At 34.5% G+C, this 17841-nt stretch overlaps 1 protein-coding gene across 1 annotated transcript in view; it reads right to left on the bottom strand.

Moving 5' to 3' along the window:
• KIFAP3 (kinesin associated protein 3) overlaps nucleotides 1-8006 on the bottom strand; it is a 165353-nt gene extending 157347 nt beyond the window's left edge. Inside the window, exon 1 of the mRNA XM_054495339.1 lies at nucleotides 7808-8006. Coding sequence (XP_054351314.1) covers nucleotides 7808-7884 — 77 coding nt within the window. The 5' untranslated portion in view covers nucleotides 7885-8006. The remainder of the gene's footprint in view (nucleotides 1-7807) is intronic.
• Between the last annotated feature and the right edge of the window lie 9835 nt (nucleotides 8007-17841).

The raw sequence follows: 17841 nt of genomic DNA, 5'->3' as shown, positions 1-17841 counted from the left end.
AATAAAATGTCAGATTATTTTGTAAAGTTGAATAGGCACATACTCTAAATCTCAGCAATTCTACTTCTAGTTCTATGCTTCATAAAATTGTTCCAAAATCATTGGAGAAGTACTGAGCTTAGTAGAAAATGAAAAATGGAAAGACAATAACAAAATACTTTTGCAGGAGAATGAATGAATACATTTGAAATATTCACACAATACAATAATATGCAGCAGAGAAAGCTGATGAACCAGAACTTTACATATGACGTGGATGAATACTAGAAACATGATACTGAGTGAAAAATTGTGGAAGATTAAATACAGCATGATGCTTTATTTAAATTGCACTATAATTTAAAAACAATAAAATGCATTCTTCTTGGCCTACAGTTCTCTTAAGTTTTGAAAAACTCATAAGTCATATAATTACCTGCACAATCAAAATATAGAGCAGTTCTGTCATCCTCCAAAATTCCCTTGTATTCCTTGGAGTCGCCTTATCCCCACAATCCGAGGCTCTGGTAAAGACTGATCTGTTTTCTGTTCCTATAATTTTGCCTTTTCCAGAACGTCATCTGAATGTAATGATAGGAGCTGTAGCCTTTTGAATCTAGTTTCTTTCATTTAGCACAATGCATTTGAAGACAATCCATGTTGTTTTTCGGTCCTTTTTTTTTTATTGTTAAGTACTTTTCCATGGTATGAATGTACCATAGTTTATTCATTTGCCAGTTGAAAGACATTTGAGTTGCTTCTAGCTTTTGGCAACTATGAATAAAGCTACTAAAAAAATTTACATACAGATTTTTGTGTTAATTAGTTTTCTTTACTCCTGTTCAATTATCTAAGAATAGGTTTACTTAGTTGTATGGTAAATATATGAATGACTGTACAAAACCGCCAAACTGTTTTCCAAAGTGAATGCCATTCTGCATTTCTACCAACAATGTATGAGTTCAGATTTAGCCACATCCTTTCCAGCACTTGGTATTTTGTTTTTTTTTATTTGTCTGTTTAATCTCATCATTCTAATAAGTGTGCAGGGCTATCTCACTTGATTTTAATTGAATTTTCCCTGATTATTAATGGTATGAGCATATTTTCATATGTTTAATTACCATTTCTATACCATTTTTGAGTTCTCTTCAAATTTTTTGTCCATTTTTAATTTATATTTTTGCCGGACTGATAAACTGAGCACAGAGATATCAACAGATAAGTAGATAAAGAGGACGAATTACTAATATCTGAAATGAAAGAAGGGACATCATTCAGATTCTACAGGTATGAAAATGATAATTTGAAAATTATGAACAACTTTATACTACTAAATTTAATGACTTAAATGAAATAAGCAAATACCTTCAGTGATATTTATTAAGATGGCGACAAGAACAAAGAGAAAATATTAAAGCTCTTTATCTCTTAAAGAAATTGAATACCTAATGACAATATTTCCCACAAAATACACTTCAGACACAAATAGCTTCACTTATGCATTCTACCAAGCAATTAATTAAGATAATGTCAATTTAGATACTTTCTGAAAATATAAAATGAAAGCATATCTACCAACTAATTTTAAAAGGTCAGCATTATCCTGATATCAAAATTAGAAAATGGTATTACAAAATAAGAGCTACAAATATCCTTAGTGAACATATGTGCAAAAGTCTTTAACAAAATATTAGCAAATCAAACCAGCAATACATAAAAAGAATGCTATGACCAAATGGGGTTTATCCCAGGAATGCAAGGTTGGTTTAACACATGAAAATCCAATAATTAATTTGCCATATTGCTATATAGTTTGCATACTTGACCCTCCAAACCTTATGTTAAAGTTTGATCTCCAATGTTGGAGACAGGGCCTAATGGGAGATGTTTGGGTGATGCAGACAGATCCCTCATGGATGACTTTGTACTGTCCTTGTGGTAATGAGTGAGTTCTTGCTCTATTAGTTCCTGTGACAGCTGGTTGATAAAAAGAGACTAGCACCTCCCCCACCTCTTGCCTCCTATCTTGCCATGTGATCACCGCACATGCTGGCTCCCTTTCCCCTTCCATCTTGAACGGAAGCAGCCTGAAGCCCTCACCAGAAGCAGATACTGGCCCCCTACTTCTTGTACAGCCTGAAGAACAATGAGCCAAATAAACTTTCTTTATAAATTACATAATCTCAGGTATTCCTTTATAGCAACACATATGAACAAAGACACATATTAACAATGTAAAGGTAAAAAATCATATGGTCATCTCAACAGAAGCAGAAAATTAATATGATGGAATTCATGATTTTAAAAAACTATTAGCAATCTAAGAATAGAAAGTGACTTCTTCACCCTAATAAAGCATACTTATATGGGTTTACTTCTGGGTTCTCTATTCTGTTTCATTGGTCTATCTGTCTTTTTCATGCCAGTATAATACTGTTTTAATTACCATAGCTTTGTAATATATTTTGAAATCAGGAAATGTAATGCCTCAATCTTTCTTCTTCTTTCTGAAGATCATTTTGGCTTTTTGGAGTTCTTTGTGGTTCCATACGGACTCCAGGTTTTTTTTTTTTAATATTTCTATTAAAAGAATGCCAATGTATTTTGATAGAGATAGCGCTGAATGTGTAAATTGCTTTGGCTAGTATGGATTTTTTTTAACAATGTGAAGTCTTCCAATCTATAAACAAGGGATGTCTTTCCATTTATTTGAATAATTTTGGTAGAATTATCCCTAGGTATTTATTGTTTTCAGGTGATATTATCAGTGGTGTTTGAAAAACCATATAGATTGGAAAGGAAAAGTAAAACTATTTTGATTTACAAATAAAAAGCTACTAGACCTAATAATTAGTAATATCACAGAATACAAAGTTATTACAAAAATCAATTGTATTGACTTATACTAGCAATGAAAAATTGAAAAAAAAAATTTATAAACACCATTGATAATACCACCAGAGAGCAATAAATATGTAGGGATAAATCTACCAAAATTTATTCAAGACCTATGCACTGAAAACCATGAAACAGCACTAAGAGAAATTAAAGATGCCCTAGGAAAATGGAAAAGTGTGTCATGTCTATAGATTGAGTGATTCAATATTATTAGAACATTAATTTTACTCAAATTTATCTATAGATTCTATAAATTCCAATCAAATACCAGCAATATATTTTTTTTACAAATTGACAGGTTGATTATTTTATATGAAAATGCAAAGGACCTCTAAGAGTTTACATAATTTTGAAGAACAAATTTGAAGGACATCATGATTAAAAGACCTACTATAACTTTATTAGCCAATTCAATGTGTATTGGCATAAGGATATACATATACATAGATTAATAGAAGAGAATAAAAAATAAAGAATAGAAAGAGAATGACTCAATTATGGTTCAGTTAACTTTTCAGATAATTTCTTAAAACTTTTTTAAATTCACAGAAAGTTGCAGAAACAGTACAGAGATATCTAGGTACCTTCACCTAGTTTCACCCAGTAGTTACATCTTCCATAAATGTATTGTAATCAGAAACCCAAAAACTGATATCAGTACAATGTATGTATATAATTCTATGCCATTTTATCATGTGTGTAAACTTCTGTAACCACTACCTCAATTAGTATCTAGAATTATTCTGTCACCACAAAGATCTACTGAAATTTACATTTCATTGGATTGAATGAAGTGTAGAAACTGCATCTCCCTTTAAGTCAGTTTACTCTCTTCCAGTTTTAATAAAATTATCTTTAACATTTCCTTTACATACATTTAGAACTATATCAGTGTTATCATTTTGCTTTAATCATAAAACAATTTAGAAAACGTAAGAGAAGGAAGGTCTATCACCAAAATTTAAAACTTCCCTTTGAAAGACACCATTAAGAAATGAAATGGTAAGTCACAGACTGAAAGTATTCGCCATAAATCTATATGACAAAATAATTGTATTCATGATATAAAGAGAACTATTACAAGTCAATAAAAAATCTAAATGACCTAACTAAAAATGAGCAATTAATTTACAAAAATGTCATAAAAGGAGATACATGGCTAGCTAATAAGCACATAGTGACTCAACTTTATTAGTCATCATGAAGCTGGAAATTTAACCACTGTGAAATACACTATTATACATCTATATTAGTTTTCTATTGCTGCAATAACAAATGGTAACAAACTTAGTGACTTAAAACTTAAATTTATTGTCTTACAGTTCTGTAGATCAGAAGTCTGCAATGAATCTCACTGAGTTAAAATCAAGATACCAAGAGGGCTTTCTTTTTTTCTGGATGCTCTAGAGTAGAGTCGGTTTCCTTGGCATTTTCAGCTGTTACAGGCCATCCACACTCCTTCACTGATGGCCTCTTTCCTCCATCTTCAAAGCCAGCAACAGTGGCCCAAGTCGTTCTCATTATTGCCTTCTCACAGGTCCTTCTTCTCTTATCACATCTCTCTATGACCATAGCCAGGAAAGGTTTTCCACTTTTAGGGATGCATGTGGGCCCCACTGAATAATTCAGGATAATCTCCCCATGTTAAAGTAGGTCCTTAACTTTAATCACATCTATCAAGTTCCTTTTGCCATGTAGGTAATATATTTACAGGTTCCAGAGATGGGATGTGAGCACCTTTTTTTTTGTGGGGGAGGGGGGTGAGAGGGGTGGGAGCATTATTTTACCTGCCACAATACCTACCACCATAATGATTAATATTAAATTGTCAGACAATACCAATTGGTGGTAAGAATGTGGAGCTACTGGAGTTCTAATACTTGTGAGAATGCAAAATGGTACAACCTTTTGGAAGACAGTTTTATAGTTTCCTCAACAGTTAAATGCATATTTACAATACAACCAGCAATTCCACTCCTATGTATCTACCCAAGAAAAATGAAAACATATGTCCACAACAATTGCTCACAAATGTTCATGGTAGCTTTATTAATAATGACAGAAAACTTGAAACAACCCAAATGTCTATTAACATGTCAATTGATACAAATTGTGGGATATTCCCACAATGGATACTACTTAGCATTAAGAAAAACCAAAACTACTGATATATGCAACATGAATAAATCTTAAAAAAACTCATTATGACGAAAGAACCATATGGTTTGATTCCGTCTATAAGAAATTCTTGAATAGAAAAAAAGCACACCCCGATCTATTATGACAGAAAGTAGATAAGTGGTTGCCTTGTGCTAGTGATAGAAGGTGGATAGACTGCAGCCAGGCTGGAGGAAACTTTAGGATAATGGTTACCCATGTGAGTACAATTATTAAAACTCATCAAGCTGTATATTTGTATTCATTTTATTGCATGTAAATTTTAAAAATTTTGTATAAAAATAAATTATACTTTCTCTTTGTTTTATATAAATTATTTCCCAATGTGATTTTTTAAAAGATATAATGAGCAAGGAAAAAAGTAGTAAGCCAAATGGGTGGATTAAATAGCATATTGAACACAGTTGGCTGGGCACGGTGGTTTACACCTGTAATCCCAGCACTTTGGGGGGCCAAGGTGGGAGGATCACTTGAGGTCAGGAGTTTGAGACTAGCCTGGCCAACATAGTGAAACCCCATCTCTATTAAAAATACAAAAATTAGGCAGGTGTGGTGGGGCATGCTTTTAATCCCAGCTACTTGGGAGGCTGAGGCATGAGAATCGCCTGAACCCAGGAGGCAGAGGTTGCAGCGAGCTGAGATCATGCCACTGCACTCCAGCCTGGGCAACAGAGCGAGACTCTGTCTCAAAAAATAATAATAAAATAAACACAGTTGAAGAGAAAATTTGTAAATATTAAGAGGAAATAATACAACACAGCGTGATAGAGAAAACCAGTTCTTAAAAAGGGGTTAAGAAATGGAAAGGATAACATGTAAAGATCCATAAGCTTTTAATATGACTGCTGGAAAAAAAGAATAGAGAGACTAGAGACAAGCCAATATTTAAGATTGGAAAACATCCTGAGTTAATCAAAGACGTGAATCCCAAGCAGGATAAATAAAACAAATTCATTACTGAAATTAGAGAATTCCAAAGATAGAGATCTCAGAAGCCATCATCAGTTAGTAATTTTTTTGTGTGTTAATTTTGCATTTCTATTTTGTTCTCATCTCCCAAACGGATTATAAATTGTTGAGTGAAGAAATCAATCTCATTCAGCACTTGGAATCCCATTATTCTGTGGTGTGGTGGCTAAGAACCTGAATTCTTCTGAAGTAAGAACTTGGTTAGTGTGCCTGTTCTACCACTTATTTACTTTTGAGCTTGGGCAAGTTAAACTCTGTAATGTTCAATTTTCTCATCTGTAAAATAGGGGTAATAGTCTTTATGTCCTGGAATTATTGTAATGTTAAATGAGATAGCATACATAAATTTGTACCAGTGTATTTATCACATTAAGGGCAGCAGTTGATATTAGCTGGACCAGGTGTTTGCAAACTTAGTTAATTTATTACCTACCTACCATTTATTAATGACCACCTGCCATTTATTAATCATATGACTACTCACCCACATATCCCTTATTAATTATATGACTCTGGACAAGTCACTAAAGCACTCTGTGTGTACTTCATTTAGAAAAATTGGGGGAAATACCCATATTGCCAAAGATTATTGCAAGGATACGAAGAGTTGATATTTTGTTAGAATCTTATAAATTTTAAAGTTACATGAAAACTATGATGTTATTATTATTTCAACTTAATTCTTAAATTTGTCAACTGTATTTTGAATACTAGCCACAGCGGGGTGTTTAAAAGTACTGAGAAAAGTGATTGCTGCCTTACAATTTTATAATTTGACAGGAGAGAAAGAGTACAAAGATGCCTAACACCAATGACAGAATCATTTAAATACAAATAATCCCATTGATACACCAACATGCTAAGGATGGTTTCTGAGGGCTTTAGAGATATAGGAGTCAGTCTGGGTTGCATTGGGAAGCCTTTTGTTAATACCACAGTTTGTTCCATCAAGCAAAACTCTTTTTCCTAGAAGCCTTTTGTAAGCTTCAGATGCAGTACAGTGCCTTTTCTGTTCTACTGCATATACTGTACTTTATGTGCATTATTTGTTTATACCTCTATCCTCTCCAATAAGAGGGATTAAAAAGGCATAAAATCATGGATGTCCAGTCACAGTGCATGGCACATAGTACTAACTCAATAAATGGCAACTGCTGCTATATCAAATACAGTTACTGCCTTCAAGGAGCACATGAACTAGTCCTTAGGTATATAAACAAATAATTATTGACTATATTAATGCTTTCATAATAGCAGCATGACACAAGTAGGATGTTGGCAGAAAAGGGAATAATCCACTTATCTTGGAGGATAGAGACTCAGAGTAGGACTCACAAAAGCTGAATAAAATTTTGCTTAGCAGAGAGCATAACAGGGATATTATAGAGAAAGGCAATAGTATATACAAGGACACAAAAGTATGAAATCATGGTACAGTTAGGTAACCGTACATAGTTTGAGACAGAATTAGGTTTAGGTGGACTGGCATGAAAAATAAGTTGGGAAAAGACAGCAGGGGCAAGATCATGGAGAACCTGGTATACGAGAACATGGTATTTGAATATTTCCTGCAGGCATGAGGACCCACTGAAGAATTTTAATATAGGAAAGTCATATGCTAAGATTTATTATTTTCAGCAATATTCATTGCTCTATATTTTATCCACACAGCAACGGAAAACAGAGGGGGTAAGAATTACATTTTAAAAATACTCCAAATATGTTGTTTATAAATTTCAATCCTGATTTGCTTCAACAGTACATAGAAAATCTTTCTTACCTTGTGATTGCCTTTGGGATGCCATCAAATGGCCAGTGGGGCCCAAGGAGCCCATATCCACTGGCTATCAATGCCATTATCCTTCCACCTTTCCAATTAGTTTGAGCTCATGTAGCACATCTTAATCCAAAGGAGATTTCAGTTAAAAGGACCCTTTAAAATAATTCTCTTCCTGGTGGTGGTAACCACTGTTTCAACTAGTATGACATAAGACAACAACTATGACATCACTGGGTTGCTCGTAGGATCAGGAATAGGGCGTGGCCCACTAGGATAATGGATAATGAATTCCTGTGCTTTTTTCTTTCACCAGATTATCTTATAGTCCGAATAATACTTTGAGAAAATAGTCATGCAATATGCCAAACTGATGAACCTTAAAGACACAGTCAAATGAATGTGTTATTCAGTATGAATAATAGAGGTGTATTTAGTCACTTACACCCATATGTGCACACACACACCCCTATATTTGTGAATTTGTATATGTGGATTTATACATATATGTTCAAGTGGAAGTTCCTTGCAGGAGAGCATAGCTACTGTTATGCTTTCATGTGTATTCCTTTGCAGAGATGCACATAGCATGGTGAGGAAGGACTACCATCTGAGTGTATCCAGCCATACCAGCTGTATTTATTAATTTAAACAAAATTTATGAGCAGGTATTGCTTTAGATTTGGGTATGGAAGAGTAAATAGACACAGTTTTTGACTTGAATAGTTGTACCCAAATTCAGTAGGGATACACACAAAGTGAACAGATAAATGAAATTTAAAGTCATGTATTCTGTGGTAGAGCTATAATGTGTCTCCATAGAAATCAAGGAGATGACTGTGGAATTGTTAGATACTTAATGCTGATTAGCAACAAGGCACTCTCCTAATTACTGAAGCTATAAGAAGCATAAGATACAGATCTTATCCTACAGGAGTTACAGATCTAAGAATAGGCAATCAGGGAACATGTAATTGATGTCTCAGCCATATTTCCCACACACAGCTAATCCCTAGTCAAGTTTATTTTCTTCCTGGACTCTGTTATTTTCAACAGTTCTTATCTATTAATTTTGTTCTTATAAAGAAGATGGTATATCATCTCTTTTCAATTTATAAACTCACAACTCATAAACTCACAGTGATAGAAATTTCATTTGAGTTACAGATATGAAGGGGATCAGATCTCTCATTCAATACACATGTGTTTGGTGCATATTATGCATTTCAGGCACAATTTGGAGTTAAGTAGTAGCCCCAAAGATCATTTGACAGGATGGAATAAATTCAGGCAATGGCTTTATATTAGTAGCATCCAGGGTTTCCTGCAAAATCTTAGGAGCTCCTTCTTCACCACTTTAAGAAGAGGTATTGCCATAACAAAAGTGTCTGTGACATATCCTCAGAACCAGAGCTGCTGGTTTGTTCCAGATTAGTTCCTGGTAACCGCCAACTGGCGATAATAACTTTGAAGTTGGATACAAAATATGATCTATGCTTCCAGGGTTGAAATATATTTTGTTTTAATGGGTGACATAATTTCAGCTTTTTAAGTATGGGGCCAAAATTAAATCATGTCATTTAAAAAATTTGACTTTAAAAATTTTACCTTTTGTATTCCTTTTCTTCCCTCCCTCCCTCCCTTCCTCCCTCTCTCCTTCCCTTTTTTCCTTCCTTCCTTCCTTCCTTCCTTCCTTCCTTCCTTCCTTCCTTCCTCCCTCCCTCCTCCCTTTATTCCTTCCTTTCCTTCCAATAGCACATGTGTTATAGAAATAACTGCGTATTGGAAATAGAATTGTTTCCAATTTTGGAAATTTTCTCCCAAACCCATGTCTCTTAAATATTGTCATCACTATATCAGGAAAGGAAGCAGATGTATATCAAGGATCATGAGAAATGGTGGAAATAAATCAGAATTTTTCCTGTGTTTGTTAGTGATGAAACATTTAAAAGTCATTTTTAGTTCACACCTCATTACCTTGTTCACATTGCCTATTTTATTTTATTTTTTAAAGGGAGAGGTAGAAAATAAAATGCTGGTACTTGCAACTCAGTCCTCTTCCTGCCTATCCTTCTCATTGGTGTGCGAATTTTTCTTTCCAAATGAGTCAGACATTTGAGAGGACGTCAACATTGCTCTGAATAAAAGATGCTAGTATGCTATCAAAAAAAAACCAAAACAAAGTAAACAAAATGCTGCTTGTCCTCCTCACATTTGAAGACATTTATTCACATTAGTTCTCTTCAGGACATGGTGATGTGTGTTTCTCTTTAAATGGTCTCTTGACTGAAACTTATCATAGAATTTCCACCGTAACCAAGTGGATATGCTGATGAAAATTATTTCTTATGAACTAAGGAAGCATTCACAGCATAAACATTTTTAGCAAGGTTGGTTTTATTTTACCTTATTAAAATATTCTCATAGGTTCCAGAATACTTTTTGTTTTCAGACCTTGAGGTATTGGGTTAGGATTGATTCCAAGGTGATTTTGCTGCCAGTTCATTTGCATTTATAATACCATAAAATTGAACAAATAAGAAAAGTCTGAACTAGAAAGTCAATTACAAACTAAAGGAACACATTTATTCTATTTTGCTGGCCAATTTATTCAAAGCAAAGAAAAACAAAACAAAGCAGTTTACAGAAAGTGCTCACTAAATAAGTTTTGCATGGACATTTATAGAGAAGAGAAATAACCAAATAAATGGAAATTTTATGGTATTTTGTTATATAGTAGTAGGTCTGCATTTAAATTGTTGCTTGTAGGCCAATAGAGTGAAGATTATACAAAAATTGGGGCTTTTGCATTTTTTCTCTTAAATGATAGTATTCCTCATGGATATAGTAGTTGACAAGAGGAAAGATTGGATGACAGCTTTTTATTTACTTCTACAATACTTTGTTTCTATTCTATTGGTTTCTGCTGGCTCAAGAATAATATGCTTTATTGCATTAAAAAACTTTATGTACTTGTGTGGAGGGAAAGGGGAGAAATATTTTTTGATAGCATACTATGGGATAGGCACTAACAGAAACAAAAGTGTAAGAGGGAAAATTATCCATATTTTACTGATGAGAAAACAGAGATAGTTTGTACAAGTTATTAGTGCTTAGTTTATTTTTTATAAAATTTTATTTTACTTTTACCTTTTTATTATAAAGTAAAACACCAATACAGAAAACCACACAAGTCAGAGGCAAAGTTAGTGAATTTTTATAAGGCAAACACCCTAGTAACCAGATGAAGACATAGAACTGTATCAGCCACCCCAGAAACACCTTCATGTGCCCCTCCCAATGTTAACCCCTTTTATCTCTTCAAAAGTAATCACTATCCTGACTTTGATACCAGTGACATCTCTGTTTTTCTTTAGGTTAAAACCCATATGTATAGCTCTAGAAATTACAGTTTAATTTTGCTCCTTTTAATCTTGATATGTCTGTTAAGTCTCTTTTAATTTAAATATTTCTCCTCTATCCCTTTGTTTTCTTTAGAATAAATCTGTTTAAGAACCAACTCTATTTGACCTATAATGTTTCCAAATTCTGGATGTGCTGATTGCATGCTTATAATGGAGTTTATTATATTTTTCTTGCAAATATGTGTTTTATGCTAATCATCAGCTGAATCCAACGGCTCAATTAGACTCATGTATGATGATTTGGGTAATATAAGAAGTGGTGTTGTATTATTTACTCAGGGAACACAGAGTAACTGATGTTTACTTCCTTTTGGTGTCAGCAACCACTAATGGTCAAGGCCACCAGTATTTATGCAATGTTTCTGTGGTCATTTTTGTTGTCTGAAGCTCATTCTCTAGTTTATTCCTTAGGAAGTACTCAGAGGAATAATATTTCTTGAGGTCTTTCATGTGGATAATAGTTGTCTGCGCTTTTTATATTTGAAGATCAGCATTAACTGGATATAAAATCCATGGCTCACATTTTCTTTCCTTAAGTACCTTAAATATGCTACTCTTTTTTTTTTTTCTGGCAGAAAGTGTTGCTGTTTAACAGTCTTGATAATTTAATTTCCTTTCCCTTATAATCATATTTTTTTTTTTGCCTAGAAGACCAAAGATTTTTTTTTTACTCCTTAAAAAAGTTCAGTAATTTTACTAGAATACGTTTTAATGTCAGTTATTCTGCATGGATGATTCAGTTACATGGTACGTTCTTTCAATATATAGATTCACATCCTTTTTTAATTTCAGGAAAATTTTCTTGAAATATAGTTTTAGTATTCTGTTTTCTTGCTTGAGTTTTCATCACAGACAGAATTATTGATATGTTGGGTTTTCTTTGCCTATCTTCAATATTTGTCATTTTCTCTTAAATTATTTTTAATTCTTCATTTCTTTATGATTTAATTTTTTCCTCTTTTGACTTTCTGTTTTTAATAGTTTTTTGACATTTATTTACTCATGTAATATAGGTTACATTTTAAAATGATTTTAAATTTCTAATTCTTTCTTGAGTTGTATCAGCTTATTTCTGATTTTTCTATCATTTCATGTTGTGTATCATTTTATATAGTTTGGCTTCTTTTGAGATAATATTTTGCATTTTTGATCTTTCTTTCTCTCTCTTTTATGTCCTTCTGGTGTGATTTCATTGTGATTGTATGAGATTTGACCCTGATATACTTAATTGTTTATTTTTTATCAAATTAATTTTCCTGAATGTTTAGAAAATAGCAGCTTTTCTAACTTCACATACCCTCCTCTTCTGCTGTTTGTATTTCGTCTTAAAAAATATAGCATCTTGCTTTCTGAAATTTCCTAGCTTTGTTCCTCTTTGACACTTTTATCTGTATTTTTTTTCCTTTAAAAGAAGGAAAGAAAATATTGTCTATTATCTCTTTCCTGCTAAATTATGCTTCTAGTCTGAGGATTTTCTCTTCAGTATGGAGCCCTGTCCTGGAGGGAAACTCTGGTGGATCAGGTTTGAGAGCTCCTAGAGAATAGACTGCTACAGAGCCGCTGTAAATCAGCAGATACTTTACCCTCAGTGAAAATTTGTTGAATGAACAAACTCTGCTCAGTTTCAGCCATTCTTCTCAGATTCCAAGGATTGGAACTTGTACTTTCCAAGGATTATCTGTTGGATGTTTTTGGTTCTTTTGTTCTCAGGACCATCAAATGCCTTGTTACTTCCCCTTGTGGTTGTTAGTAGTTTGTCTCTATCCATTTGTATTTTGAGGTTTGCATGGTATCCTGTTACACAGATTTGTTGGAATTTTGGTTTTGCTGTCTAGTTGCTTGCTCTTTTTAATGTGGTGATCTGGGAGAAACAAAAAACTATGCTGCCACTGCCATCTTCCCAGGATACTACAACAGTTAATGTTTTTATAGATGAGAAAATTGAAGCCCAGGGAATTAAAGTTATTTGCCCAAGATTCCACAGCTAGCAGCAGGAGATAACTGTAAGTAAAGCACCTTAATTAGTGTCTGTTGCAGAGAAACTGATTAATGCATGCTCTTTCCTTTCTCCTCCTTTCCCTCACTCTTCCCAATCCTTCTTCTCTTCCTTCCTTGCTTTCAATTCTCCTTCCCTTTCTCCAGAGCCCATATTTAAGCCCAGTTATTTCTGACTTCAAAGCCTCTGCAAATTCATTAAATGTGCTGTACTTCTACCCCATACTGTGAAATCACTGGAGTTTTTAATTCAACAGAACTTTTGAAACAAAATTAGTTTCACTAAAACCTACACCCGTCTTGCTCTAAGAACATTTTCTTCTTTGCTGTTAAGCTTATATACTTTTCTAATAAAATCCACAAATGTCAAATTCTTTGACACATGCCTCATCAAAACGTGGCGTGTTAGAAATAAATTGATGCCCCTAGTTCAATGAATCCACTTACAGGCATTATATATAATCCTTCAATTGCCTTCTCTCTTTTTAAAAAATCTTCTACCATCACCCAGGAAACCACATTTGACAAAAAGTAAATGAAATCTGAACCTGAAAAGGCTTGACTTCACTTCTGAATTTAAAATCCACAGAATTTAAATATATTTTAAAGTTTGGGCAAAGTCAAATGCCCTGCTTTTGAAAAATCTTATAAAACTGCTAGTTAACTATTCAGCTTTGAGACACAAGTCCACAAAATACTAAGCTGCGTTAGTTAGGAAGCTTGGCTCCTGATAATACTTGACTGAAACTGATCCATTCAAAAGTTGAATGCACTTTGAAGGCTCCCAAATAATTTATACTGTATACCCTGTAATGTAAAAACTACAATTTACTAATTCTCCATAATCTTCTACAAAAGATTAATTAGAAATTAGATCTTGGGGAGAAGAGTTTGGCTTAAGGTATGAAATCACCGCACAAAACCTAAGGGATTCTATTTCCAGCCAATCCCTTTATAAAATCCTGTTCCAGCTTTTGGCTCTGTAATGGATTTCCCAGGTTGGTGATATACCACACAGAAAATGCCATTTCCTTATTTCTTTCCCCCTTGAACTTCCTGCTCTAACTGTGCAGGCTTAGTTCACACTGTTTGAATTTACTTATTGTGGTTTGCATAAAATTATCCTTCACTCATCTACACGTAGTAGATAATGGTTATTTGCCTATAAATCTAACAGGTACTAAGTTTTATTTACCCTCCTGCACTGTGGGCATTCTCTGAACAAACAGGCAGTTGTTCTTGAAACATTTTCCATTTTTATGAGTTTTGGAACTGTTGGAACTGTTTGGAACTGCTTGCTGCTTTGTGTGCTTTTTAGCAGCTCGAGGCTCCTTCTTTCACAGTGTTTACTCTGGAGCTGGGGTGAACAGAGGATCTTAGAATGATAGAGTGTTAATATCCTGGAGTGTGTCTTGCTACATGTAAAAGATTGCTTCTCTAGGCTGCTGAGAGCTGCAGCAGAAGCAGACCTTTCAGGAGACACACTGACAAACACACTTAGTCATGAACGGTTGCACACCTACTCTCACTCTCTCTGATTTTGCATGTGCACAAGCAGGCCAGGAAACCTGACCCCATGTTGATTGGAACGTTGCTTTGCATTTATTTCCAGAATATTTGGAACGGCACATATGTTTCTCATTAACGCTCATGTTTGATTGTTCTAAGTAATTTTTAAAAAATTAAATAAACCTGTATCAAAAATAGTCACTTTGCATTAAAGAAGCCCAATTAGGTCCCTCTGGGGGAGTAAACTGAAAAGAAAGAATGAGATGAAATATTTTGGCTTCTTTACATGTATTTCCGTAAATGAGAGTGGCATTAAGATCTAGTCATACATTTGAGGTTCAAGGGATTTTAAATAGCTTTTGAACAAATCAAGCACAAAGTAGCATTACTTACACAAAGAAACTCATTTAAAACAGCCCATTAATGAAATGTGATTTAAAACCATGTCTGTTTTAAATATATGTTCAAAATTAAAAGTTACTGGGCCAGAAGTGGAAAGTTAAGTAAGCTGATGCCTGAATATAATAACTGTAATTGTTTCAACCCATAAGGCCATGATTTGGTAAATTATCAGACCTGGTATAATATACTTAGACCAAGAAGACTTCATACATTTCTAAAAGTGCAGTTATTTGAATCTATCTTTATTTTACCTAACAACCTAAGGGCTGTCTCCAAACTCAACCTGGTAATGCTGTGGTCCTCTTAAGACAAAAAGGAAAAAATGCTTATGTATGTATATATGTATGTATGTATGCATGTATGCATCTGTCTATCTATCTCTATCTATCTATCATCTATCTATCTATCTATCTATCTATCTAATCTATCTATCTTCTATCATCATTTAGCTATCTAGCTATCATCTATATAGCTATCTATCATTATCTATCTCTATATCTGAATCTAAGAGGCTAAGTCAAATATTTTGAGACCCAGGTATCAGGTTGATATTGCCTCCTGACTCCTTACCTATCCTTTTATTTCACTCTTTCATTCTATTCATTTTGAATAATGCTTTGTGTATTAGTCCTGTTTTTTATTTCCCATAGTTTATAATGTTTTGACATATTGGGAGGTCATGGGGACTTAGGGAGGGACTTCCCCTCCCAGGGTTTGCTAATTCCTAGACATTGCAAGCAACTTGCCTGGGAGCATGCTTTTGATATGCAAGCCAACCAACTAGAGCTCAGACTCTCACTAACCTCCTTTCTCAAATTCTCATACACCAAGCCAATACTTCCCTGCCTTAAATTACCCAAGGACTGGGTACCAGACAACTGAGTACCACCCTAGGTGCCAGAGCCCTTTGAAATTATTCAAATTGTCCAATCGTAAGCTTGCTCGGTGTATCTACCCTACCTCACCCATTCCTTCCCACAGAAACCTAATACAGGCCCTGGTCCGTATTTTCCCCTTCTTTCCTTCTGCCTCCCAACTGACCGGGTACTTCCCCATGTGGCCCTGTGTTGCATGGCATGTTCCTTCCTCTTGGGAACTGTAAGTAATAAACTATCTTTTCAATGGAATAATTTCCTGATCTATTGGCCTCATCATGCCTGATTAAAACAAATCCTAGGTATATTTTAGCACACTTTGGCACTCTTCTCTATCATAGACTCCTGGCCAATCTCTACCCATCTTCGTTTCTATTCTTAAAGATCTTTGTGACTCTATTGACAGACATGCTTAGACAGCCCTTTTTGGTGAGGTGTACTCCTGTAAAACTCCAATCCCAGAGGAGTCGTTTGGTCTAGAGGTAGTTAAGCACCATCATAGCTCTTGGCCTTTATGGTGAAGATATTCCAACCTGACAGGCCCAACCCAGTCTCCACTGCTGCCTCAGGAGTGGAGATGAGTTCAACTGTGAGATACTTTTCCCGCTGGAGCTGCTCCAGGCTCTGCTACCATTTCAAGCCCATGACTAGGCTTACCTTACTAATCATTCTTCAGATCCCAATTCCCCCATAAAATGTAAGACCCCTTTGCCCACTCTTCCAAGCTCATGTCTGTCCTTTCTTGTATATTTTCTCCACTATCTCCACCCAACCATCTCCCTACCATCCATCCAAAGTCCTACCAATCCTTAAGTCCTCTATAAAATCTTCTTCAATAATAACTCCTCTCTCTGAATTTGATTATATTTAATTGAATATTTTCTCATTTGTTGTCATTTTCTCTTCATTTCACATACATTTTTCTTATATAACTGGATCCCCAGCTTTAAAAATACTTGGCACTGTAAGGAAAGCTTGAAATTGGAAGTTGAAAGACTTGAACACATATCCTGATTCAATTACTTAAAAGTTTCATTAGTCTGCTCAGGCTGCTCTACAAAATACCACATTGTGATAGACTTAAATGATGGAGATTTATTTCTCATAGTATCAGAGGCAAAAAGTCCCAGATCAAGGTCTGGCAGAGTCTGTTCCTGGTGAGGGCTCTCTTCCTCGTTTGTAGATGGCTTCCTTTTCACTGTGTCCTCACATATCTTTTTCTTGGTGTATGAGCATGAAGAGAAAGAACAAGAGGGAGCTCTCCGATGTTTCTGATAGGGACACTAATCTCATAGGATCAGGGCCCCACCTAACTTTAATCACTTCCCTAGAAGTCCCATCTCTAAAAACACCCACATTGGGGGTGAAGGCTTTAACATACAAATTTTTGGAGGGCATAAACATTCCAAATGACTACAACAATATTTTTACATTTGAAAATGAGGAAAATACTACCCAGCATTTCTTCCCAAACTCTACCAAAGGTCTGAATCATGTTAAGTGCTGAAAAATAATTATTGCATTGAATTTTAAGTAAACAATTTTATTATTTGTATTTATGAAATTGATATTGCAGGATGAGAAGTAAATTTATGTCACCTGAAATCTTGATGTTAACTTTTCAGGTTTCAAAAGTTGAATCTCAGCTTTTAGAAAGGCTTTTGCAGCTGATTCTTTCCATTGCACATTAGGGCAAAAGGGACTCTGGTGTCAAATTTTCTTTATCTCTAAAAATAAATGTTTTAAATCTTTCCAGAGAAATTATCTTATTCCTCACACTGTCAGCCTAGCTTCACACTCTAGTATGAAAATCTCAGAATTCTAGCTGAAA

This window comes from Pongo pygmaeus, chromosome 1 (assembly GCF_028885625.2).
Source record: "Pongo pygmaeus isolate AG05252 chromosome 1, NHGRI_mPonPyg2-v2.0_pri, whole genome shotgun sequence".
NCBI classification, from domain to species: domain Eukaryota; kingdom Metazoa; phylum Chordata; class Mammalia; order Primates; family Hominidae; genus Pongo; species Pongo pygmaeus.
Note: the sequence above shows the minus strand (reverse complement) of the source record. Positions and strands in the feature narration are given on the sequence as shown.